Source organism: Procambarus clarkii, chromosome 23, assembly GCF_040958095.1.
Source record: "Procambarus clarkii isolate CNS0578487 chromosome 23, FALCON_Pclarkii_2.0, whole genome shotgun sequence".
In the NCBI taxonomy this organism is placed as follows: domain Eukaryota; kingdom Metazoa; phylum Arthropoda; class Malacostraca; order Decapoda; family Cambaridae; genus Procambarus; species Procambarus clarkii.
This window is the reverse complement of record NC_091172.1, coordinates 36,776,630-36,803,082: the sequence shown is the minus strand read 5'-3', so window position 1 is coordinate 36,803,082 and position 26,453 is coordinate 36,776,630. Positions and strand designations below refer to the sequence as shown.

General features: G+C 46.5%; 1 protein-coding gene across 1 annotated transcript in view; it reads left to right on the top strand.

Moving 5' to 3' along the window:
- Positions 1-6,438: 6,438 nt before the first annotated feature.
- LOC123764104 (mucin-19-like) overlaps positions 6,439-26,453 on the top strand; it is a 126,506-nt gene continuing 106,491 nt past the window's right edge. The window contains exons 1-4 of the mRNA XM_069329801.1: positions 6,439-6,531; positions 12,957-13,037; positions 17,904-18,090; positions 21,267-22,550. Of these exons, the coding sequence (XP_069185902.1) occupies positions 6,439-6,531; positions 12,957-13,037; positions 17,904-18,090; positions 21,267-22,550 (1,645 nt within the window). The remainder of the gene's footprint in view (positions 6,532-12,956; positions 13,038-17,903; positions 18,091-21,266; positions 22,551-26,453) is intronic.

Genomic DNA, 26,453 nt, shown 5'->3' with positions numbered 1-26,453 from the left:
TTCTTAAGCACGGAAAAAATAATAAAAAATTCGTAGGTGACATATTATGGGCGCAATAGGCCGAGGAAGTCTGGCAAAAAGTGAACGTTGACAGAGCGGTCGTCAGAGACGGTCAGCGTCACCCAAGCTGACAGGTGGGAGTTGCTACAAAGATATTATCACCTAATTATTTCAATGTCTCTGATTGATTTTTTCTTATTTTTTTTGCAGTAATACTATTCAATAGTGTGTATTGTGATATATTTATATAATAAAATATGTGAATCATCGCTATACTCAAAAGTATGATGTGCATATTAGTGATTTAATTATTGCGTTCATAATGTAATAAACAAATAATTTTGCAGTTATTTCACTATATATACACATTATACATAAGAATCTACACGTTTTGTTCACCACAACTGTACTACTAAGCTGAAATAGTTAGTTCAGGCACTAGGAGGCATCGCTACACTCAAAGTCAGCTGGCGGCTGTCTCACTCATTCAAGGTCAGGCGCACTAAAATTTCTCCCCAAACAATACTGTTTCTAATAACACCCCAAACAACACTGTTTCTAATAACACCCCAAACAATACTGTTTCTAATAACACCCCAAACAACACTGTTTCTAATAACACCCCAAACAACACTGTTTCTAATAACACCCCAAACAATACTGTTTCTAATAACACCCCAAACAACACTGTTTCTAATAACACCCCAAACAATACTGTTTCTAATAACACCCCAAACAACACTGTTTCTAATAACACCCCAAACAACACTGTTTCTAATAACACCCCAAACAATACTGTTTCTAATAACACCCCAAACAACACTGTTTCTAATAACACCCCAAACAACACTGTTTCTAATAACACCCCAAACAATACTGTTTCTAATAACACCCCAAACAACACTGTTTCTAATAACACCCCAAACAACACTGTTTCTAATAACACCCCAAACAATACTGTTTCTAATAACACCCCAAACAACACTGTTTCTAATAACACCCCAAACAACACTGTTTCTAATAACACCCCAAACAATACTGTTTCTAATAACACCCCAAACAACACTGTTTCTAATAACACCCCAAACAACACTGTTTCTAATAACACCCCAAACAATACTGTTTCTAATAACACCCCAAACAACACTGTTTCTAATAACACCCCAAACAACACTGTTTCTAATAACACCCCAAACAATACTGTTTGGGGGTGTTATTACACTATACACATACATAAGTATCTACATGTTGTATGCACCGTAACTGTACACCTAAGCTTGTAGAGTACCCAATGAGCATAGTGGCCACCCGCTACACAGCCAGACAAGTCATACAGACGACATCACCCAAATGGCTCCTCCCAACATAATCCTTTTGCTGTTATTACACTAATACACACATTATATATAAGTATCTACATTTGTGTTCACCATAGAGAACCACTGAGCTGGTACGGTGAATGCAGACAATAACAGGTGGCCACACAGTCAGTAAACGATGCTGTCTCCCTCCCTCCCTCAGCATTACTCCTCCCACACATTATCACAACAATGCTGCTATTATCACAATCCTGGTCATTTTTATCACAGTCAGGGGTCATCTGTAATATTGTAATCGCTAAATAATAGCAGTTACATATTTATTTTGACATTTTTCGGCGATGCTGTGGTCACAAGCTGAACAGCAATGCTGTTCGGTCATGATACATGCTACAACCAACCAGCATTGGTTGCTCCAACAGTACTGTGGCTCTCACACCTGAAAATATTGCTCACGATTTTTTTTAAACATAGCGACTGTTTACAAGAGCCCTGAGGAAGCTGATGTGAAACCCGTGTAACTGCGGGCCATTTGAATCGTGCCTGGCACCCTATGGCGTATATATATATACGCCATGCGCACGGTGGGACATGTTACTCACGGCGTATATATACCATGCGCAGTTTAAGGGTTTTAAGACCAAAACGTTTTGTGGCCTCGGCGTGTTTCAGACCAGTGTTCCCGTGCACGAGACTGTCTACAAGGTATAGCTCTCATAATTCCCGACCTGGTTACGCTTGTTTACTCTGCAGGATGCTATTGGGATTTCGGAGTGTTTATTTAAGGCAATATTCCTGTTATTCTCCCTCGCGTGAGCTTGATCGTAAACTCACAGGTACAGATTCATTGTAAATACAGACTTCCAAGGTCGCTGAATCGCGTTGCGTTGTGTGTGTATTTACTATTTGTAATCTGTATCTGCAGAATATGTCCAAGTCCAAGAGCTATTAGCTCTTGGACGTCGCCTTGCTAACCAATTTATTTTTTCACAATTATGACTAATACATGTATTTCCCTCAAACACACGCGCGCGCGCAAACACACACACACACACAAACCTTTCTCCTGAAGCCCACATAAAAAGAATAACATCTGCGGCATATGCGAGGCTGGCTAACATCAGAACAGCGTTCAGGAACCTATGTAAGGAATCATTCAGAATCTTGTATACCACATATGTAAGACCAATCCTGGAGTATGCGGGCCCAGCATGGAGCCCGTATCTTGTCAAGCACAAGACGAAGCTGGAAAAAGTTTAAAGGTATGCCACTAGACTAGTCCCAGAACTAAGAGGCACGAGTTACGAGGAAAGGCTGCGGGAAATGCACCTTACGACACTGGAAGACAGAACGGTAAGGGGAGACATGATCACAACCTACAAAATCTTCAGGGGAATCGACCGGATAAACAAGGATAAACTATTCAACATTGGTGGTAGGCGAACAAGGGGACACAGGTGGAAACTGAGTACCCATATGAGCCACAGGGACGTTAGAAAGAACTTTTTCAGTGTCAGAGTAGTTAACAGGTGGAACGCATTAGGCAGTGATGTGGTGGTGCAAAGTTTCTTTCACCCTGAATGCTCCTGTTACCCAGCAATAAATAGCTATCTGGGAGTTAGTCAGCTGTCACGGGCTGTTTCCTGGGGTGTGCATGTGTGGCGTGGAAAAAAAAGAAAAAAAAAGTTATTAGTAAACAGTTGATTGACAGTTGAGAGGCGGGCCGAAAGAGTAAAGCACAACCCCCGCAAACACAACTAGGTGAATACACACACACACTGAGTACCTGTGTGTGTGTGTTGTAGTAGTAGGTCTGGTAGCTGAGCGGACAGCGCACGGGACTCGTAATTCTGTTGCACGGGTTCGATTCCCGGACCAGGCAGAAACCAATGGGCAAAGTTTTTTTCACCCTAAATGCCCCTGTTACCTAGCAGTAAATAGGTACCTGGGAGTTAGTCAGCTGTCACGGAGCTGCTTCCTGTGTGTGTGTGTGTGTGTGTGGAAAAAATATATATAGTTAGTTAGTAACAGTTGATTGACAGTTGAGAGGCGGGCCGACAGAGCAAAGCTCAACCCCCGCAAACATAACTAGGTGAATACACACACACAAACATCCCAGGAAGCAGTCCGTAGCACTCCCAGGTACCTATTTACTGCTAGATTGGCAGGGAACACAGGGTAAAAGAAATTTTGCCCACTTGTTTCTGCCTCTGCTGGGAATCGAACCCGGGCCCACAGCAGTACGACCCTGTCCACTCACCCGCGAGACCTTGTGTGTATGTGTGTGTGTTTATGTGTGTGTTTGTGTTTATGTGTGTGTGTACGTGTGTGTTTACTATCTAGAAGTACTCACCTTCTTGTATTCACCTAGATGTACTCAAATTAGATGTACTCACCTACATATATTCACCTAGAGGTGCTTTCAAGGCCATAAGCCAGCCAGAGGCTTAGGGCCCGAGCAGGAATATCCCTGCAAAACAAAAAATAAAAAAAGAAAACTGCTTCCCTTTTCTTTCTGATAATCTCAGCTTAATGCACTGGCTTGGTTCTCTCACTTTTATTACAGTTTGTTTTCATTAAATCTGTATATTGAGTTACCTTGAACCTTTTATTTAACCCATTACACTTAATGCCGGCTATCATGCTGAAGAAGTTCTTGCTGACGTCTATTTTACTCATTTGTATGTCTAGTGTCCATCAGCGCTTCCTCGTCCTCTTGTTCCTGAATTTGGAAAATGTTTGTTTTGTCAATTACTCTTAGAATCTTGCATAACTTTAACATGTTCTCATTTCATTTCTTGTCTCCCTCATCGTTATATAGTCATAATGTCTAAGCGCTTTCTTCCGATAATTATCTTACTCCCCCCCCCTTTCCTTAGTTTTGAAGTTGTATGCATACAATCGCTTACATGTGTGTATGAATGTGTCAATGTGTGTGATTACTATTTGTATTAATCATTTGTGCCTGCAGGATCGAACCCCTTGAACTCCGGCTTTCTAACCGTTGATAGTCAAATGTTTTGACTCCCGACCTATTTGTTTTCACTGTCACATTTACTACATAAATTTCACACACACACACACACACACACACACACACACACACACACACACACACACACACACACACACACACACACACACACACACACACACACACAAAATATAACTAGTGGAACTTTTGGAGCGAAAGAACTTTGTAACACAGCATCAACATGGCTTCAGGGATAGGCAAGTCCTGCCTCACAGGATTAATTGAATTCTACGACCAGGCAACAAAAACCAGGCAAGAACGAGAAGGGTGGGCAGACTACATAGTTTTGCATTCCCAGAAAGCCTTTGACACAGTACCACACAAGAGGCTAGTAAAAAAGCTGGAGATGCAGGCAGGAGTGCAAGGGAAAGTTCTCTATTGAATAAGGGAGTACCTAAGTAACAGAAGACAGCGAGTCACTGTGAGGGGTGAGGCCTTAGATTGGCGAGGAGTCACCAGTGGAGTCCCGTAGAGTTCAGTCCTTGGACCTATACTGTTTCTGATGTGTGTAAATGATCTCCCACAGGGTATAGAATCGTTCCTCTCATTGTTTGCTGATGATGTAAAAATTATGAGGAGGATTAAAGCAGAGGAAGATAGTATGAGGCTACAAGATAACCTAGACAGATTGAATGAATGGTCCAACAAATGGATCCTAAAGTTCAACCCGAGTAAATGTAAGGTAATGAGAATAGGCGTTGGAAACCGGAATCCAGACACAGGATACAGAACGTGAGATGAATTACTTCATTTAACGGACAGAACATAAGACCTGGGAGTTGATACCAAACCTGTCTCCTGAAGCAACCATAAAAAGAATTACATCTGCAAAATACGTGAAGCTGGCTAACATCAGAACAACCTTCAGGAACCTGTGTAAGGAATAATTCATAATCGTGTATACCACATATGTAAGACCAGTCCTGGAATATGCGGCCCCAGCATCGAACCCGTATTTTGTTAAGCACAAGACGAAGCTGGAAAAAGTTTAAAGGAATGCCACTAGGATAGTCCCACAAGTAAAAGGCATGAGTTATGAGGAAAGGTTGCGTGAAATGCACCTCACGACACTGGAAGAGAGAAGAGTAAGGGGAAACATGATCACTACCTACAAAACTCTCAGAGGAATTGACATGGGTAGATAAGGGTAAACTGTTTAACACGGGTGGTACTCGAACAAGGTTGTCACAGGTGGAGACTGAGTACCCAAATGAGCCACAGGGACGTTAGAAAGAACATTTTCAGTGTCAGAGTAGTTAGTAAATGGAATGCATTAGGCAGTGATGCGGTGGAGGCTGACTCTATACACAGTTTCAAATGTAGATATAATAGAGCCCAGTAGGCTCAGGAATCTGGTCATCAGTTGATTGACAGTTGAGAGGCGGGACCAAAGAGCCAGAGCTAAACCCCCACAAGCACAACTAGGTAAGTACAACTAGGTGAGTGTACACACACACACACACACACACACACACACACACACACACACACACACACACACACACACACACACACACAGGAGAGCAGAGAAGAATACCAGAGTGCTATGAATGAATACGTCAGGGTGAGAAGAGAGGCAGAAGGGCAAAACGACATAGCAGACAAGGCAAAGACTCAACCTAAATTGCTGCACAGCCACATTAGGAAAAAAACCGCATTGAAGGAACAGGTAATGAAACTGAGGCTATAGACAGATTCACTACAAACCGCAAGGAAGTGAGTGAGGAAGTCAATGAGACATTCCAGGAGGTCCTCACATTAGAGGAAGGAGAAGTTCCAGAGATAATAGAAGAAATAGTTAACCAGGCACTACTACAGGAGTTTGGGATTACCAGTGGGAATGTAAGGAAGCTTTTGCTAGAGTTGGATGTGACAAAGGCTACAGGCCCAGATGGAATCTCCCCATGGATACTAAAGGAAGGAGCAGAAGCACTGTGCCTGCCACACTCCATGGTGTATAACAAATCACTGGTAACAGGTGAACTGCCAAACATTTGGAAGACGGCAAATGTAGTCCTCTATATTCAAGAAGGGGGATAGATAGGAGGCACTGATCAACAGGCCAGTGTCCCTAACTTGCATACCATGCAAGCTGATGGAGAAGATTGTGCGAAAAAAGATAGTGGAACATCAAGAGCGAAGGAACTTTGTGACAACACAAACATACGTTCAGGAAAGGCAAGTCATGCCTCACAGGATTAAATGAATTCTACGATCAGGCAAGAACGAGAAGGGTGATCCTGGTGATCATTAAGAAACCAGGTTTATCAATAAACTAACAACATTATACAGAGGACCTATGGCGATTCCACAACCAGGAGATGGCTTCCTAAACCTTGCTGGAATCAACCTCACTGAGGACCAAATTACTCTCCTAAACCTGGGTATAAACTATCACGTTATGTCCAGACCAAGCGAAATTGCCTGGAAAGTGGAGTTGGAGATCCTGTTGGACGACATATTCCACCTCGAGACGCAAAAGATGGTTACCACTAAAGACACCTTGCAAGCAGAACTTATTGCGGAAGGAGGAAAGAATCGAGGCAACTACTGAAGCACCATACTGTCCCCCAAGCTCAAAGCGGCAGCTAAGAGCCTTCGTGAGAACAAGGAGATAGTCGTCAGGAGAGGTGATAAGTCGCCAACATACGTCATTCTTAAAAAAGACGAATATCTGGCGAAAATGAATCTCATACGCTCTGACCAAACTAAATTCCAAAGGGTAACGAAGGACACTACAGCCGAATTGAAAACAAAGGTAAACAGATTGATCGAAACTGTGAACACCAAGAAATCTGGACTCCACCTGCCAAAGGTTATTGGGGAATACAAACCTGGGTATGCTATGGAAATGTCAGGACCCACAAGCCTGGAAGCCCACTTCGGCCAATCATCAGCCAGATACCCACACACACGTACAGACTGGCGAAGCGACTCAACGGCTTCCTGACTCCTTATGTACCTTGTGCTTTCAGCCTGAAGTCTCCAAAGGAATTTGTTGACTTACTGCGGGGAACACGGGCCACAGGAATAAGAGCCTCGTTGGACGTAGAATCACTCTTTACCAACGTACCTGTGAATGAAACAATCAGGATGATAGCGGACAGAGCGTATCGTGATCTGGCTTGTACTCCTCTTGACATACCAGAAAACATTCTAAGGAAACTACTCCAAACTTGTACTAAAGAGGCACCCTTCTTGAGCCCAGATGGGCACATGTACAAGCAAGTAGATGGGGTCGCCATGGGTTCTCCCCTAGGTGTATTGTTTGCGAACTTCTACATGGGCACCATCGAACAGAAGGTCTTAGTTGACATGGACTTGAAACCTGCCATATACTGCAGGTATGTTGACATTTTTACACAAGTACCTGATGTCAGAAGTCTGCAGGAGCTGAAGGAGGCATTCAAGCGGAATTCTGTGTTGAGTTCCACTTACGAGATGGAGAAGGATGGGAAGCTGCCCTTTCTAGATGTAACAGTCACGGAAAGGGGTGGAGGCTTCCACGCTGCAGTCTGCACTAAGGAAACAAGCATAGGAATGTGTCTCAATGCCAATAGTGACTGCCCAAACAGGTACAAGAAGAGTGTTGTCAATGCTTATGTCGACCGTGCTCTCAGCCACAGCACAGGATGAAATCAAGTCGATGAGGAACTCTGCAGGGTAAGGCAGGTCCTAGTCAACAACGGATTCTCTAATGGTTTTGTTGAAGACATCATAAGAAGGTAAAACGCCATGCAACCTCTGAAAAGTCAACTAACACATCACATGTACCCCCCTATTAGACTATTTTACAGGAACTTCTTCTCGACAGCTCATAAAACGGAGGAAAGGGTCCTGAAAGATATTGTTGATAGGAACATTACCCCTACAGACAAAAAACAGAAATTACTGCTGACGATTTACTATAAAACCAAAAAAACGGCCAACTTACTCATGAAGTACTCTCAAGACACAAAGCAGAATTCCTTGAAAGAGACCAACGTCGTCTATACCTTCAAATCCCCACTTGGAGACTAAGCCCCAAAGAACTCAGTATATAGGCAAGACAAAAACGTCTCTTTCCAGGCGATTGACAATGCATAAGCAACAGGGCTCCATAAAGGAACACAATCTCCTCTCACAACCAGACCATCACCAGAGAAGTCTTAACAGACAACACAGAAATCATCGATAGGTACAACGATAGCAGGCGGCTCGACATCTGCGAGGCACTACACATCAAAAAGTCAACACCAGCAATCAACAACCAATTAATGCACAACTATATTCTACACACTTCAAGACTCCGAACCAATATGCATCAAGAGGAAGTATGGGCCAATAGGCCCTCTACAGTTACTTCCATTCTTATGCTCTCATATCCAACTAATACCAATTGTTTTGTGATCTGTCTTGCATTTGTCACACATTTGTTCACCTCATCCAAAACTGTTGCACCATATCACCTCACCCAAGTGAGAGTATAAGTAAGACGGATAAGCTGTTTAGTGTTAGTATAAGTAAAACTCTGTTTAGTGTTTTCAGGTTACAGTTGTGTGTAAACTAAAGTCTTTGAAAATGTAATAAGTTATTACGAAACGCGTTCAAGCGTCGTGTCAGACTAGAAATAAAAATGAATTTTGGAGAATTTATTTTTCAATTACCATCGACAGTAAAAAGAAACATAAGAAATATTGAGAAAATTCGTATTAGAATTATTAATCTCACATTTTAGGTCATATTTAACAACATATGTTTACAAGAAAGACTGCTACCAAAAATATTATATATATGTTATATAATGGGTCTCGTTCTTAACCCCTCCAAGTGCGAAATTATTGCATACGGTGAGGTAACATTAGAGCAGTGAAATCAGTGTTTTACCAGAAGCCTCTGTCATTAAACCCATCGACAGAACACTACTTGGAGCACCTCTGGGTCACAATGCCATTGCTGCAGTCCTTGACGAAAAGTTTAAAGACCTAAAGAGGATGGAAGAGAGAACTGGGGACTTTGATTCCCATGATGCCCTCTACCTTTTCACAAAGTGCCTTACTTTGCCCAGGCTAACATACTTTCCAAGGTGTGCATCCACTTTTGGCCACCCACTTCTAAATCAATATGATGAGCTCCTCAGCTCAATATTCAGGAAGGCGCTCAACCTAGATTTAGATGACAGTCAGTGGGACTAAGCAACACTACCAGAGAGATTTGGGGGGACAGGCATACGAAAGGCAACCGAGGTAGCACTTCCAGCATTCTTATCCTCATGTACAGCAGCCAACGAATTGTTAGGGGCAGATTCTACCAGAGGGTATGAGAGACACAGCGGGAACTCATGATCAAACGTTCATCGAAGCAGACAATGGGAAACCATTGCACACCCCCAAACCCCGACCAAAAGCTCCAAAAGACCACAAGCAGGCCTACTGGGATAGCCCATAACGGAAAAGACTGTCACAGCAATGATAAACAACGCAGATGCTGAAAGCAAAGCTCGCCTCCTAGCGGTAACAGCGCCCCACACTGGGTATTTTTTATTTGCTGTGCCCAATGCAGCCCTGGGAACTCGCCTCAATCATGACGCTCTCCGCATTGGAGTTGCCCTTCGCCTTGCCGCCCCCATCCTCACCGAACATAGGTGCATCTGCAGAACTGCGATGGCAGACCAATATGGTCGTCATGGTCTGGTATGTCGTAAATCACAGGGTAAGATTGTAAGACATGAAGAAGTCAACGACATCATCAAGAGGAGCCTCGCCACAGCCCGTTGCCCGGCACAAAGAGAACCACACTTATTCAGACCTAACGACCCTCAAAAGTGCCCAGATGGGGTCACCTTGCTTTCTTGGAAGGATGGTAAGCAAGTGGTGTGGGACTACACGTGCGCTGCCACACTGGCCAGTACCTACCTCCACTACAGCACACGTGAAGGGGGTGGCGCTGCTTCTTTCAGAGAATCGCAGAAAATTATTAAATACAGAAGTCTGGCACACTGCTACAGCTTTGTTCCGATCAGCTTCGGAGACCCTCAGTTCGTGGGCAAAATGTGCAATGAAGTTTCTGAAGGAACTGGGGGACAAATTGATCGGCGCTACAAAAGATCAGAGGGCAAAAAGTTTCTTGTTCCAGCGCCTCAGTGTTGCGATTCAGAGGGGAAATGCCTGTTGCATCTTAGGCACAAGTCCAACTTCAGAGGAATTTGAAGAAGTGTTTGACTTGCAACAATGATCGAACCCGTCTGTGACATTTATCAATGTTTCTCATTGTGTTTTTCAAGAGATCCATAAACTTTAAGCACTTTTTGTATCAACCCATGTATATCTTGTAACCATTAATACATAATAAAGTCCAAAAAACACAAAAGGTAGGGGGGCGGTAGGAGAAAAGCAGAAAAAACTGTATTGGATGGGACCTAAACATTCCCTCAAATGCGTTATGTGTGGTTTCCTCCGAGGCTAAGGGTCCCCCTTCTTCCAGCCAGAGGTGGTATATATATATATATATATATATATATATATATATATATATATATATATATATATATATATATATATATATATATATATATATATATATATATATATGCATGCAAAATTTATGAGACGGATTAAGACGGAGGATGATAGTATGAGGCTACAAATGGCTACTAAAGTTCAACCGGAGTAAATGTAAGGTAATGAAGCTAGGCGGAGGAAACAGGAGGTCAGACACAGGATACCAAATGGGAGATGATGTCCTTCATGAAAAGGACAGAAAAAGATCTAGGACTTTATATTACACCAAACCTATCTCCTGCATCCCACATAAAAATTACATCTGAGGCATATGCAGGGCTGGTTAACATCAAAACCGCCTTCGGGAACCTGTGCAAGGAATCATTAAGAACCTTGTATACCACATATGTAAGAACAATCCTGGAGTATGCAGCCACAGCATGGAGCCCGTACCTTGCTAAGCACAAGATGAAGCTGGAAAAAGTTCAGTGGCATGCCATTAGGTTAGTCCCAAAACTAAGAGGCATGAGTTACGAGGAAAGGCTGCGGGAAATGCACCTTACGACATTGGAAGGCAGAAGAGTAAGGGGAGACATGATCACTACCTATTAAATTCCCAGACGAATTGACAAGGTTGTTAAAGATAAAACTAACGCGGGTGGAATGCGAACAAGGGAACACAGGTGGAGAGTGAGAACCCAAATGAGCTACCAGGTACCTCTTTACTGCTATGAGAACAGCGACATCAGGTGTAGGACATGTTTCTGCCTAATCCAGGAATCAAACCCGGCTTCGTGGACTGTGATTCCATAACGCTGTGTGTGTGTATGTGTGTGTGTGTGTGTGTGTGTGTTCGTGTGTGTATGTGTGCGTGTGCGTGTGTACTCACCTATTTGTGCTGGCGGGAGTTGAGCTTTGGCTCTTTGGTCCCGCCTCTCAACTGTCAATTTACTGGTGTACAGATTCCTGAGCCTATTGGGCTCTATCATATCTATATTTGAAACTGTATGTAGTTTGCCTCCACCACAACACTACTTAATGCATTCCATTTATTAACTACTCTGACACTGAAAAAATTCTTTCTAACGTCCCTGTGGCTCATCTGGGTACTAAGTTTCCACCTGTGTCCCCTTGTTCGTGTTCCACCCGCGCTAAAGAGTTTGTCCTTGTCAACCCTGTCAATTCCCTTCAGAGTTTTGTAGGTGGTTATCATGTCTCCCCTTACTCTTCTGTTTTCCAGGGTTGTGAGGTTCAGCTCCTTTAGCCTTTCCTCGTAACTCATTCCTCTCAGTTCCGGGACCAGTCTGGTGGCGTTCCTCTGAATCTTCTCTAACTTCGTCTTGTGTGTTCGTGTGTGTGTGAAGAGACGTGATCCCATCGTAGTTACTGTTATTGTAATCCTATTTACTGTTAACTAGTAACTAGGATCCGATCCTAGTTACTGTTCCGTCAGTGAGGGACCAGTAACAGTAAGAGGTGGTGCAGGAATGTGCCCCACGATCAATAACCGTTGCCAGCAGCGCCCTCACCTAGGACAGGTGCTGGATTACTGCCGCTCGTTGCCTCTCGTGCTGCGATGCTCGTTCCAGTGGGAGGGGGGGGGCATGAATTTAACAGTCAGTTAAGTTCTGTACTGGGATATTCGTTCAAACAGGGGGGGGGAATGCATGTATTCTACACTCACAATCAAGAATTTCGGGTTCGAATCCAGGGTTGGACAAAAATGGTTGCGTGCATTTCCTATCGCCTAATGCACCTGTTAACCCAGCATGAAATAGGTACCCAGGAATTAGTCAACCTGTTGTTGGGTTGCATCCAAGGGAGGGTTAGTAATTCGACCCAGATGGGAGGGGAGGCCTTGAGATAAGCCTAATTTGTACTGTAAGTATAAACTGGCTGCCTGTCCCCACTGACACAGTAATTTATAATTATTAAACAGTGGTGTTAGATAACATCACACCTTGTTTTTAACAGTAAGTTGTCTTTCATACCGGGATGCTCAATGTCCGGTGGTGGGGGGGGGGGGAGAAGGCGGGAGACGTAGATGATCATTGTTGACAAGGAGAAATATGAAGGGTTGTTTGTGGCACACGTTGTGGGCAAGCAAACCTTTCTGTGTTTTAGGAGGTAGTGGAGGCCGACGCCTCTCATGGAGGAGGAGGCAGTGGAGGCCGACTCCTCTCATGGAGGAGCGGGCAGGAGGAGGTCAGTACCATTCATAGTGTCGCGGGTCAAGATTGAACAGCAGAAAGAAGACAGTCCTGATTTTCGTGAAGTCATAATGAAACACGGATTTAGAGGTAAGTGTCATTCTACAAGGTGGGGGTCAGGCTATAAGGTGGGGGGGGGGCAGCTTACAGTGTGGGGGGTCAGCCAACAGTGTGGGGGGGCAGCCAACAGTGTGGGGGGTCAGCCAACAGTGTGGGGGGCAGCCAACAGTGTGGGGGGTCAGCCAACAGTGTGGGGGATCAGCCAACAGTGTGGGGGGGCAGCCAACAGTGTGGGGGGTCAGCCAACAGTGTGGGGGGCAGCCAACAGTGTGGGGGGTCAGCCAACAGTGTGGGGGGTCAGCCAACAGTGTGGGGGGGCAGCCAACAGTGTGGGGGATCAGCCAACAGTGTGGGGGGTCAGCCAACAGTGTGGGGGGTCAGCCAACAGTGTGGGGGGTCAGCCAACAGTGTGGGGGGTCAGCCAACAGTGTGGGGGTTCAGCCAACAGTGTGGGGGGTCAGCCAACAGTGTGGGGGGGCAGCCAACAGTGTGGGGGGGCAGCCAACAGTGTGGGGGGTCAGCCAACAGTGTGGGGGGTCAGCCAACAGTGTGGGGGGTCAGCCAACAGTGTGGGGGGTCAGCCAACAGTGTGGGGGGTCAGCCAACAGTGTGGGGGGGTCAGCCAACAGTGTGGGGGGTCAGCCAACAGTGTGGGGGGTCAGCCAACAGTGTGGGGGGTCAGCCAACAGTGTGGGGGGTCAGCCAACAGTGTGGGGGGTCAGCCAACAGTGTGGGGGGTCAGCCAACAGTGTGGGGGGTCAGCCAACAGTGTGGGGGGGCAGCCAACAGTGTGGGGGGTCAGCCAACAGTGTGGGGGGGCAGCCAACAGTGTGGGGGGTCAGCCAACAGTGTGGGGGGTCAGCCAACAGTGTGGGGGGGCAGCCAACAGTGTGGGGGGTCAGCCAACAGTGTGGGGGGGCAGCCAACAGTGTGGGGGGTCAGCCAACAGTGTGGGGGGCAGCCAACAGTGTGGGGGGTCAGCCAACAGTGTGGGGGGTCAGCCAACAGTGTGGGGGGGCAGCCAACAGTGTGGGGGGGCAGCCAACAGTGTGGGGGGTCAGCCAACAGTGTGGGGGGGGCAGCCAACAGTGTGGGGGGTCAGCCAACAGTGTGGGGGGGCAGCCAACAGTGTGGGGGGTCAGCCAACAGTGTGGGGGGCAGCCAACAGTGTGGGTGGTCAGCCAACAGTGTGGGGGGTCAGCCAACAGTGTGGGGGGGTAGCCAACAGTGTGGGAGGTCAGCCAACAGTGTGGGGGGCAGCCAACAGTGTGGGGGGACAGCCAACAGTGTGGGGGGTCAGCCAACAGTGTGGGGGGCAGCCAACAGTGTGGGGGGTCAGCCAACAGTGTGGGGGGTCAGCCAACAGTGTGGGGGGGCAGCCAACAGTGTGGGGGGTCAGCCAACAGTGTGGGGGGTCAGCCAACAGTGTGGGGGGCAGCCAACAGTGTGGGGGGTCAGCCAACAGTGTGGGGGGGCAGCCAACAGTGTGGGGGGTCAGCCAACAGTGTGGGGGGTCAGCCAACAGTGTGGGGGGTCAGCCAACAGTGTGGGGGGTCAGCCAACAGTGTGGGGGGCAGCCAACAGTGTGGGGGGTCAGCCAACAGTGTGGGGGGTCAGCCAACAGTGTGGGGGGTCAGCCAACAGTGTGGGGGGGCAGCCAACAGTGTGGGGGGTCAGCCAACAGTGTGGGGGTCAGCCAACAGTGTGGGGGGGCAGCCAACAGTGTGGGGGGTCAGCCAACAGTGTGGGGGGGCAGCCAACAGTGTGGGGGGTCAGCCAACAGTGTGGGGGGTCAGCCAACAGTGTGGGGGGTCGGCCAACAGTGTGGGGGGGTCAGCCAACAGTGTGGGGGGCAGCCAACAGTGTGGGGGGTCAGCCAACAGTGTGGGGGGTCAGCCAACAGTGTGGGGGGTCAGCCAACAGTGTGGGGGGCAGCCAACAGTGTGGGGGGTCAGCCAACAGTGTGTGGGGTCAGCCAACAGTGTGGGGGGTCAGCCAACCGTGTGGGGGGGCAGCCAACAGTGTGGGGGGTCAGCCAACAGTGTGGGGGGTCAGCCAACAGTGTGGGGGGTCAGCCAACAGTGTGGGGGGTCAGCCAACAGTGTGGGGGGTCAGCCAACAGTGTGGGGGGCAGCCAACAGTGTGGGGGGTCAGCCAACAGTGTGGGGGGTCAGCCAACAGTGTGGGGGGTCAGCCAACCGTGTGGGGGGCAGCCAACAGTGTGGGGGGTCAGCCAACAGTGTGGGGGGTCAGCCAACAGTGTGGGGGGTCAGCCAACAGTGTGGGGGGTCAGCCAACAGTGTGGGGGGTCAGCCAACAGTGTGGGGGGTCAGCCAACAGTGTGGGGGGTCAGCCAACAGTGTGGGGGGTCAGCCAACAGTGTGGGGGTCAGCCAACAGTGTGGGGGGTCAGCCAACAGTGTGGGGGGGCAGCCAACAGTGTGGGGGGTCAGCCAACTGTGTGGGGGGTCAGCCAACAGTGTGGGGGTCAGCCAACAGTGTGGGGGGGCAGCCAACAGTGTGGGGGGGCAGCCAACAGTGTGGGGGGTCAGCCAACAGTGTGGGGGGGCAGCCAACAGTGTGGGGGGTCAGCCAACAGTGTGGAGGGTCAGCCAACAGTGTGGGGGGGCAGCCAACAGTGTGGGGGGTCAGCCAACAGTGTGGGGGGGCAGCCAGCAGGGTGGTTGTCAGCCTACAGGGCAGAGACAGCCTACAGGGTGGGGATCAACTTGCGGGTTATGTTTAGCCTACAGAGTCGGGTGAGCCTACAGGGTCGAGTCAGCCTACAGGGTCGGGTCAGCCTAAAGGGTCGGGTCAGCCTACAGGGTGGGGGGGGGGTCAGCCTACAGGGTTGGGGGGTCAGCCTACAGGGTGGGGGAGGGGTCAGCCTACAGGGTGGGGGAGGGGGGTCAGCCTATACAAGGTGGGGGGGGGGTCAGCCTACAAGGTGAGGGGGGGTCAGCCTACAGGGTGGGGGGGGTCTGCCTACAGGGTGGGGGTGGTCAGCCTACAGGGTCGGGGTCAGCCTACAGGGGTGGGGGGTCAGCCTACAGGGGTGGGGGGTCAGCCTACAGGGTCGGGTAAGCCTACAGGGTGGGTTTCAGCCTGCAGGGAGGGGGGGGGGGTCAGCCTGTCGGGTTGGGTCAGCCTACAGAGTGGGGGTCAGCCTACAAGGTTGGGTCGGCCTACAAGGTTGGGCCGGCCTACAGGGTGGGGTCATCCTACAGGGTGGGGGCTGAGCCTACCGGGCCGGTTCAGCCTTCCGGGTTGGGGGTCAGCCTACAAGGTTGGGTCGGCCTACAGGGTAGGGGGGGAGGTCATCCTACAGGGTTTGGTAATCCTACAGGCTCGGTCAGCCTACAAGGTAGGGTCAGCCTACAAGGTGAGATCAAACTGTTCGTTAACATCATTCGTCAGCACTGAGTGTTCTAAACACCACATATGGTAGTGTGGAAGTGTTGGTAATCAAAATTTAAATTCAATTTTGTAGTTCCTGTCGTTGTATACAAGACACCGGATGCAAGTTCTCTGCGGTGACCAAATAATGAAATTCGAATACGGCTTAGAAACTCTTACAAATTCCGTCCCAATCATCGTTTTGGTCTGTTAATTCAATCTCCGGCACGTATATTGGAAAACTTTGGAAAATACTGCTTTTTCGGATGATTTTTTTTTTTAAGAAGTTAAAATTAACTGTGCTATACAAATGATCTCTTACAAGTTTCAGTAAACAAGAAATTAATTTCAGTCATGAACCACATATAAGACACAATGAAACCTCGATTTAGAAAGAAAAAACAATGTAAACGATTTGGGAACAGTTATATCGGAAGACCTTACTAATAAAAAGATATGGTAGATCATAAGAACTTCTCAAATAAGAGATGAAACAAATTATTCTACTTATTCGGATCCTAGAGTTGTCTTGACTCTAGAAGTTGCTGATCTGGAGAAAGTGCAAATAACTTTTTCTGGTCGAGTTCATCTAACAAACATGTAAATTATTGCGAGAGCTCAACTTCTCCCAAACTGTACTCAGTGGGTCACAGGAGAGAAAGAAACACAATAATTTATCACCTTGGAAAATATTAGATAAATTTTCATATCTGCACTCTGAAATCACTCTTTACGGGACCACGAACCATGTGCAAAATAAATCGATTGAAAAGTTATGGTGCAATACTTATTCCACGAGAACAATTTAAAAACTTAAAAGAGCTCGAGACTTTTAAATAACCTTCCTCTTAATATAATGGACATACCTAGCCAACCTCTTTCAGTTTTCAACATGGAACTTAACAACTATCTCTGAAGACCAAGCAAGCTGTAACTCACATGACAGGTTGCGTGCAGCGGCGTTTAACAGCATGATTGATTAGACCCTCAACCAGAACCTGGACAGAGACCATGCCACCGGGCCACTGATCCTCGAAACCACATGAAGGTAACGATGATCCTGAAAGAATTAAACCTAATGACTTCAATGGAACGCATTAAAAATGGGATAACAAAATCTTAAAAATGTTAAGAATTAATTAATTTGGGAGATAAAAAATAGTCTTTAATATACGATGCATATGTTAAATTCAAGCAGACCTTTGGAAATGTTAGACAGATTGAGAACAGATTGACAGAATGAGAAGGAATAAGATGATGTTTATAAACGAAAAGTAGAAGATAGGAACAACATCCATCTATAATATAATAGTTACACAAACAGAGCATAGGAAGCGAGACTAAATTTATAGAAGGCAGTCTAATAATATATTCAGAAATTTATGACAATAACTCCATTCACATAGTTTCGTAACCATGAAACGACAGCTGACACCATAGTTGACACCACAGTTGAAAAAATGGCTGACACCATAGTTTACACCACAGCTGAAAATGCTGACACCACAGCTGACATCAAAGCTGACACCACAACTGAGACCACTGTTGACACCATTGTTGACACCACAGCTGACAACATTGGTGACACCATAGGTCTGACAAAGGACAAAAAATAATTTTGGAAAAGACTGCATCATGGATATATTCGGCTATATCATTAAAACCATAAAACTATATCATTAAAACCATAACCATTATATACAATTTAATATGTATATATATGTTAAGGCACTGTACACGATATGTACAGTTATATATATATCGAGATACTATGACCATGAGAAGGTCGTCATTCGTCCGTCATTTCCTCCCACTTAAGGATCATCAGATTATTGTCTGCTCATGCTCCGACCAGCACTCATTGCCTCGCCCGGTGATTTTAATTGGCTATCAGAATTCCCGCCACCGGACGAGCCACACCGTGCTGACCGTTAACAACCTTCACGGTCGTTAACCCTGTTCTCCCGGTAACATTGAAAACATTACTATTATATACCAGTTCTATTCTGATGGAGTCTGGCCCTAGCTTCAGTACGGGGCGGACGTGTTGAATCGGCGCTCCAGCAGTTGGTGTTGTTTGCCCGTTTCGGCTGGTTGGGGGCGGGTGTGTGTCTGCTCGCCTGTGCTGACGTGGCGTTACGATGGGGGTCCCTCTACCCCCTGTCGTCCGGGCTCAGTCTGTGGGACTAGAGTTCTCTGTGCGGGCTGGTTACCCGGAGATTGCCCTGGCTTGTGGAATGCTCTCTGTCCCTGTGTTTGGGATTTATGGGGTCGAGTTGGTAACGGCCCGTAGGGCAATTGTGAAGTTTGCAGAGGAGGTGACGTATCGCGATTTTCTCCGGCGATACGAGGGGCGGACACTACCCCTGCCGGATGGTGCGGGCACTGTCACCCTCTCGGATAGGAGTGGTGCACTTACTTACATCAGTGTGCATGGGGCTCCCTTGGAGTTTTCCAGAGGCTCTGCTACGGCGGTATTTCGGCCGGTTTGGCGCAGTTGTTAGTGTGAGAGTGAACGTGGTGTCTTCTAGTCCTCTTAAGGGTGTGAGGTCTAACATTCGCACCCTGGGCATGAGACTCCGGACTGATATTCCGTCCTCTGTGCGCCTTATGGGGTACAACGTTCGGGTGTTTTACGCCCGTCAGCCGCGGATGTGTTATCGTTGTGGTCTTTTGGGCCATCAGGCTGCTGACTGTTCTGCGCCTGCTGTTGCACCAGTAAATCTCTTCAGTGAGGAGGATTTTCCGCCCCTTCCTGTGGGGGATGATTCGGTGGGTATGGACGTCTCTTCGGCTGAGGAGGTGCCCTCTGTAGCAGCTGTTGCTCCGCCTGTTGCGCCCCCTGTTGTTGCCGCATCTCCTCCGGAGGTTGGGTCCTCGCCTGGTGCTCCAGCTGGTGTCCCTGAGCCTCTTCCGCCTGCCGTTTGCTCGGACCTCTCGTCTTCCAGTTCTTCCTCTGCTGTGTCTGTCCCGGTCCCTGCACCCTCGCCGTCTGTTCCGGCTGTGCTGGGAGCTGAGGTGGTTCCGGCATTCCCTCCTGTGCCTGGCCTGGTGCCCCGTGTGGTTGAGGAGGCTGCCGTGCTGCGGCGTGCGTCGGTTCGCTCGGTTGGTGCTGCGTGGGTCGCTGAGTCTGCCTCCGGGTCTGATGATGTGCGGCCCGAGCCTAAGCGTTCCCGGCGTTCTTCTGCGTGGGCTGAAGTTGGCGAATTCGACGAGTGTCGTCCTTCCGTTGACGGTGGAGTGGCTCCGGATGTGGTGCACACTACGGTGGTGGCGGAGGTACACTTGCCTGAGGATGCCGGTGCCGGCGTTTCGGCCTCACCTTCTGGTCCGGTGTCCGAGGGTCCTGCTTCAGGTGCGTTGCCTGCGTCGGATGGCTCCGGTTCTTCATGGGCGGTGGTTCCCCCTGCTGTAGTTGGTGGTGAGCGGGGTAGCCTGGTAGTGATGTTGAGAAAGGATGCTCGCTCTGGATGTTCTGTGGCCCCTTCCTCGTTACCCGTTTCCTCGGCAGCGGTCTTGCCGCCTCTTCCGTTTCCTGCAGTCCCTTCCGTGTCTCCTGCGGTATCCATGGAAGTGCTATCGTCTCAGCGTCCGACACCTGCTCCGATGAAGAAGGCGTGGCAGGCTCGGCGACCCTCGTCCGCTTCTCCGGTGTCATCTGCTTCCTCGAAGGGCGTGGTTAGCGCTCCCCAGCCTCGTTATGCGACTTGCGTCAGTGACCTTGGGCGTTGGCCGATGCCGCCAGATATAGATGTTCCCGAGTTTATGATACCCGCTCGAGAGCGGGGGATCGCAAACCCTACCGACCTTGAAGATCTCGTCTGGGAAGCTTACAAGGCGAAATATCCTCATGATCTTTTCCCGGAGAAGTACATTTCTCACGAGGTTCCTCGCAAGTGATTTCTATGTATTTTGTGTTGCCTGGTTGTGGGGTGTGTATGTGAGTGGCTGGGGTGGGTATTGTTTCCCGGTTCCTGCGTGCTCCGGTTTGTATTGTGGGTTTTCTTGTATGGCTAGTGGGGGGGGGGGGGGGTGCGGTTCCTATGCGTTTGTGTGTTCGGTTGTGGATGTCGTGTGCGCTTGTTTGTCATCTTGTGTGCCCTTCAGGCTGTTGGGGTGTGCTCTTTGTTATGTGTGCATTATGTGTGTGAGGTGTTAGCAGACTTGTTTTGTATGTTTCTCGCCTCTCTGTTTCCCTTATGTTTGTATTGCGCTGTGTTTATATTTATGTTATGTTTGTATATGCATTTTTGTTTTGTGGTCAGCCCTTCTGGCTGGTCTTCTCTTGATTTGTTCCTTTGTCATTATACGTGTGTGTGCTTTGTACTTTCGTTCTATGTTATATTTGTTCTGTTTTTATTGTACATTATACGCATGCTTGCATGTAAAAAAAAAAAAAAAAAAGTTCTATTCTGATGCAACACAATAACAAGATAAGACTTTCCGTATCACAACACAGCTGATACCACACCTGACAATACAGCTGACAACACAACTGACAACACAGCTTACAGCACAGCTGACACCACAGCTGACAACACAGCTGACACCACTGCTGACAACACGGTTGACAACACAGCTGACAACACGGTTGACAACACGGTTGACAACACAGCTGACAACACGGTTGACAACACAGCTGACAACACGGTTGACAACACAGCTGAAAATACAGCTGACAACACGGTTGACAACACAGCTGACAACACGGTTGACAACACAGCTGACACGGTTGACAACATAGCTGACAACACAGGTTGACAACACAGCTGACAACACGGTTGACAACACAGCTGACAACACGGTTGACAACACAGCTGACAACACGGTTGACAACACAGCTGACAACACGGTTGACAACACAGCTGACAACACGGTTGACAACACAGCTGACAACACGGCTGAAAATACAGCTGACAACACAGTTGACAACACGGTTGACAACACGGTTGACAACACAGCTAACAACACGGTTGACAACACAGCTGACAACACCGTTGACAACACGGTTGACGACATAGCTGACAACACGGTTGACAACACAGCTGACAACATGGTTGACAACACAGCTGACAACACAGCTGACAACACGGTTGACAACACGGCTGACAATACAGCTGACAACACAACTGACAACACAGCTTACAGCACAGCTGACACCACAGCTGACAACACAGCTGACAACACAGCTGACACCACTGCTGACAACACGGTTGACAACACGGTTGACAACACGGTTGACAACACGGTTGACAACACGGTTGACAACACAGCTGACAACACGGTTGACAACACAGCTGACAACACGGTTGACAACACAGCTGAAAACATGGTTGACAACACAGCTGACAACACGGTAGACAACACAGCTGAAAACACGGTTGACAACACGGTTGACAACACGGTTGACAACACAGCTGACAACACGGTTGACAACACAGCTGACAACACGGTTGACAACACAGCTGAAAACATGGTTGACAACACAGCTGACAACACGGTAGACAACACAGCTGAAAACACGGTTGACAACACAGCTGAAAACACGGTTGACAACACAGCTGACAACACGGTTGACAACACAGCTGACAACACGGTTGACAACACAGCTGACAACACGGTTGACAACACAGCTGAAAACACGGTTGACAACACAGCTGACAACACGGTAGACAACACAGCTGAAAACACGGTTGACAACACAGCTGACAACACGGTAGACAACACAGCTGACAACACGGTTGACAACACAGCTGAAAACACGGTTGACAACACAGCTGACAACACGGTTGATAACACAGCTGACAACACGGTTGACAACACAGCTGAAAACACGGTTGACAACACAGCTGACAACACGGTTGACAACACAGCTGACAACACGGTTGACAACACAGCTGAAAACACGGTTGACAACACAGCTGAAAACACGGTTGACAACACAGCTGACAACACGGTTGACAACACAGCTGAAAACACGGTTGACAACACAGCTGAAAACACGGTTGACAACACAGCTGACAACACGGTTGACAACATAGCTGACAACACAGGTCACTATAGTGCAGCAAGCCATAAATCATGGAGCAATTCATCCTGCAAAATCCGCAGAGTTAAGTCTTTTGACATCACTCGTGCGATGTTGCTGGAATCGTCATATATATTCAATATTTCCTACTGAGTGAAACTGGAGAGGGAGAGTCACTCGTTCTTTGATGCTTCACGCCGTATGTGAGAGCAGAGAATGCTGGCAGCATGGAAGAGAAACACCGAGACAGGTGGAGAAGTATCGGCAGGAGACGCAGGACATTATAATGATCAAATAATAAAGTTACATTATCGGAGAGAGTACGGACACTGACGCTAAGAATTACGGAAACACCATACCTGTAAAACCGGTTCTGTAATCTGCTGACTGAGCGAGAATTTGTCACAGAATCTCAGTAATTCTCTGACCTGTGGTTGGTTATTTCCAGGTTGACTTCCTGCTATGATGTTATTGTTTACTATTCTCCATTTTAAACTGGGTAGATTGAAGTGTCCAAGGAAGATGATATCTGGTACTGGGTTAGCTAGGTTATCAAGGATATTCTCTATTTTGTGGATCTGTTCAGTGAATTCCTCAACTGTTGCATCTGGCGGTTTGTATATTAAAATAATAAGTAGATTCATATTTTCTACCTTGATTCCAAGTACCTCTACCACCTCATTTGAGCTCTGTGCATGCCAGCTCCTCTTTAATATACAGACCTACTCCTCCACTTGACCTAATTACTCTGTCACATCTATATAGATTGTAATTCGGAATCCAGATTTCACTATCCATGTGGTCTTTTGTGTGGGTTTCTGTAAATGCACCAAATATTGAGTTCGATTCTATTAGGAGGCCATTTATGAACTTAACTTTATTTCTTGACTTTGGTTTCAAGCCTTGCATGTTTGCAAATATGAATGATTCCCACATTGCGTGTCACTTTTGGTGGGCTTTGGTAGTTCTCCCCCCACTCTACCCCGGTCCAGGGTGTGTTATTTTGGAAGTGATTCGTCCAGTTTTGGTAGTAGGACGGGTGTTGTGTGGTGTAGTACCTGTGTGCTTGTTGATAATTTGTATTCCAGTCCTGTGGGTATCTCCCTTCCCCTCTGTAATCCTGTAGTGGTTCCATCTGACTGTCCATCTCTCTTATATTTACTACTCTGTTTCTGCCTTCCTCTAAAAAATTTCCAGTAGTGTCATATTGATCTTCGCGTCTATAACGCTGTGTACCTTTCACGTGGAATTCCGGACACTGAAGATTGTAGCATTTTTTGTTCCTAATTGAAAATTGACATAATTTAGGGTGAAAGTATCTACACCCTGTTCCAAAACGGCATGTACCCCTCGCCAACATGTTTCTGCATTTTCGAGGATGCAGAAAATAGCATTTTGCTCCTAATTTTCCATATTTGCACCTTTAGCGTAAAATTTGCAAATATGTCCCGGTTTTTCGTTTGTCAAGGTATTTATACCTGTGTCTGTCTTGTCTACCTCTTTATTGGAGCCATCTCCGTCTTTCGTCCCAATTCCTTCATTTATGCACTCTCTCACTGTTGCTCTCATCGTTTATATTACCTGGCTCTGCAATATTGCTGTTATTTTGTATCACAATACCCTCTTCCTCCACACTACTGCTGCGGTTCTCTAAACTATCTGTTCCTGAGTTTTGGTCGTTATCCAATGTTGTCTTTTCCCAATCCGCATATATCACTGGTAGCTTGTCTGTGAATGATAATCTCTGTGACTCGGGAATGTTTTTCATCAGTTTAGTTATGTTCTCCAACATTAATCTGTCATCTTTGCAAACCCAGTAAATTCCTTGCCTTTTTGTGCATCCTGGAGATAATTCTGCACAGCCCAGGCGAAATCTTTTGTAACAGATGCAACACTTGACGCCTACATTACGTTTTCCCAATACTCCCGAACACTCGCCACACCTCTCCATTGTCTGATGTATTGTATTATATTTGTGCTTCACTGTATTGATCACTTGTTGGTTGTCAGTCCTTTTAACTCTTTATAAAATATATGTATATATTTATATATTTAATATTTATAATATTATATGTATACCGTATATTTGTAATATTATGAATGTTATTTTGTTCAAACTTTATGGCAGGTACTTAGCGTAGGGGTAGCGAAGCTGGTCCCCGGTGCGTACAGGTGACCTCTTGTTGTCCCAGGTTGATGTCATCAGTTTCCAGTTACTCGATTTATAACACTGATTTATTCTTTGCTTGTATTCTTACAAGGAATTTTCTGCCTATTTTCCGGCTTGCAATGGTACTCACTCACTTTATTACTAATTCCTAGATCCACATTTCCATATTACACTATATATTGTCCGTAATTTTATCACTGTGGGACTGCCCTGAGGTGGGCCTCGTGGCTTGTGTAAACACAGCCTAGCTGATGCCGATGCTTGCCACTATTCTATATTGTTAGTATTCTATATATATAAATCTATGCACGATTTTCCTACACTTCCAACTTTTATGTGTGTTGTGATACCCGTTTCACTTCACTGTTCCACGAATCACTGTTCACTGTTTTTTCCTCATATTGCCTACGCGCATGTACACAAAGCCTCGTGCACTAGCTCCCACGTGGTCTCCCGTTTATTCTCTATTTAACCCAAAGTTCCATTGTTAATGACTGTTTCAATTTTCCAGCGGGTCACTATGCACTTTGTGATGTCTGTAATCAGTAATCCATGGCTGTAGTCCTAAGAAATCCCGGTTAATGTCACGATTTTAACGGAGCGCGCACGGTACGTCTTTTCCCTCCCTCGACCCAGACTTACTCTCGTATATGGAGTTCTTCGAAACAAAAATCTTATCCAGGATTATCCCCTCTAATGTAGCCTGGTTTAGGTATGTCGATGATATTTTGTGCTTATGGCTGAGTGACCACGACCAAATTGTTTTTCTTAATGAACTTAATTCTTTGGTACCTTCAATAAAATTCTCATGTGAAAATGAGGAGAATGGTACTCTTCCGTTTTTGGACATTTTGATTCATAAAGTCAACAGAAGGTTCAAATTTAATGTGTATAGAAAACCTACCAACGTGGGGTAGTTTGTTCATTATTATTCGAATCATCATTGTAAAGTTAAACAGGCAGTATTTTCAGGAATGTTTCTTCGAGCTTTGAGGGTATGCAGCCCTGAGTTTTTTGATGAAGAGATAGCTAAAATATATGAAATTGGGAAGAGTTTACAGTACCCTAAGATATTTTTGGATTGTTCGTTTGAGAAAGCTAAACGTACGTTTTATAATAATGTCTCCAAAGCGACACCAGAAATTAGAAACTCATTGGTGGTACCTTATGAGATGGGATTGGAGAAACTTTCCCCAGTTTTTAAGAACCTTAATATCATTTTGGTGATCACTAATAATAGGATAAAGTCTAATTTAGTAAAAAAAAACTCCCCTGGTACTGCAGGTTGTGTGTATTCAATTCCCTGCAATGATTGTGAGTCTGTGTACCTTGGACAAACAGGAAAATCCTTACAATTGCGTATGTCCCAATATGCTTATAGTATAAGAACTGCCCAAACGTCTAATGCTTTGTATCTACATACAAGTTTGTGTGATCACACTATTAATTGGGATGGGGCGAAAAACATTGCCAATTGCAATGGCTTTGTGGAACGGAATTTAATTGAGTCTGCCTTAATTAGTCAATGTCCAAATCTTCTCAATGTTAGTACTGGTATGTACAAACTTGACCCAGTTTTAAGTTACAATATTGCACAACAGTTTAAGAAAAAACTATGATAGTTATATTGTCTCATAATAATATTATTTTAATATTTTATGTAGGTTCAATGAGGTTGTTTCTTTAATCTTTTATTCTTACCACTTAAATCCTTCTGACCACTCTAAGCTAATCTGTACCTTTTTCTAGTTAATTCTT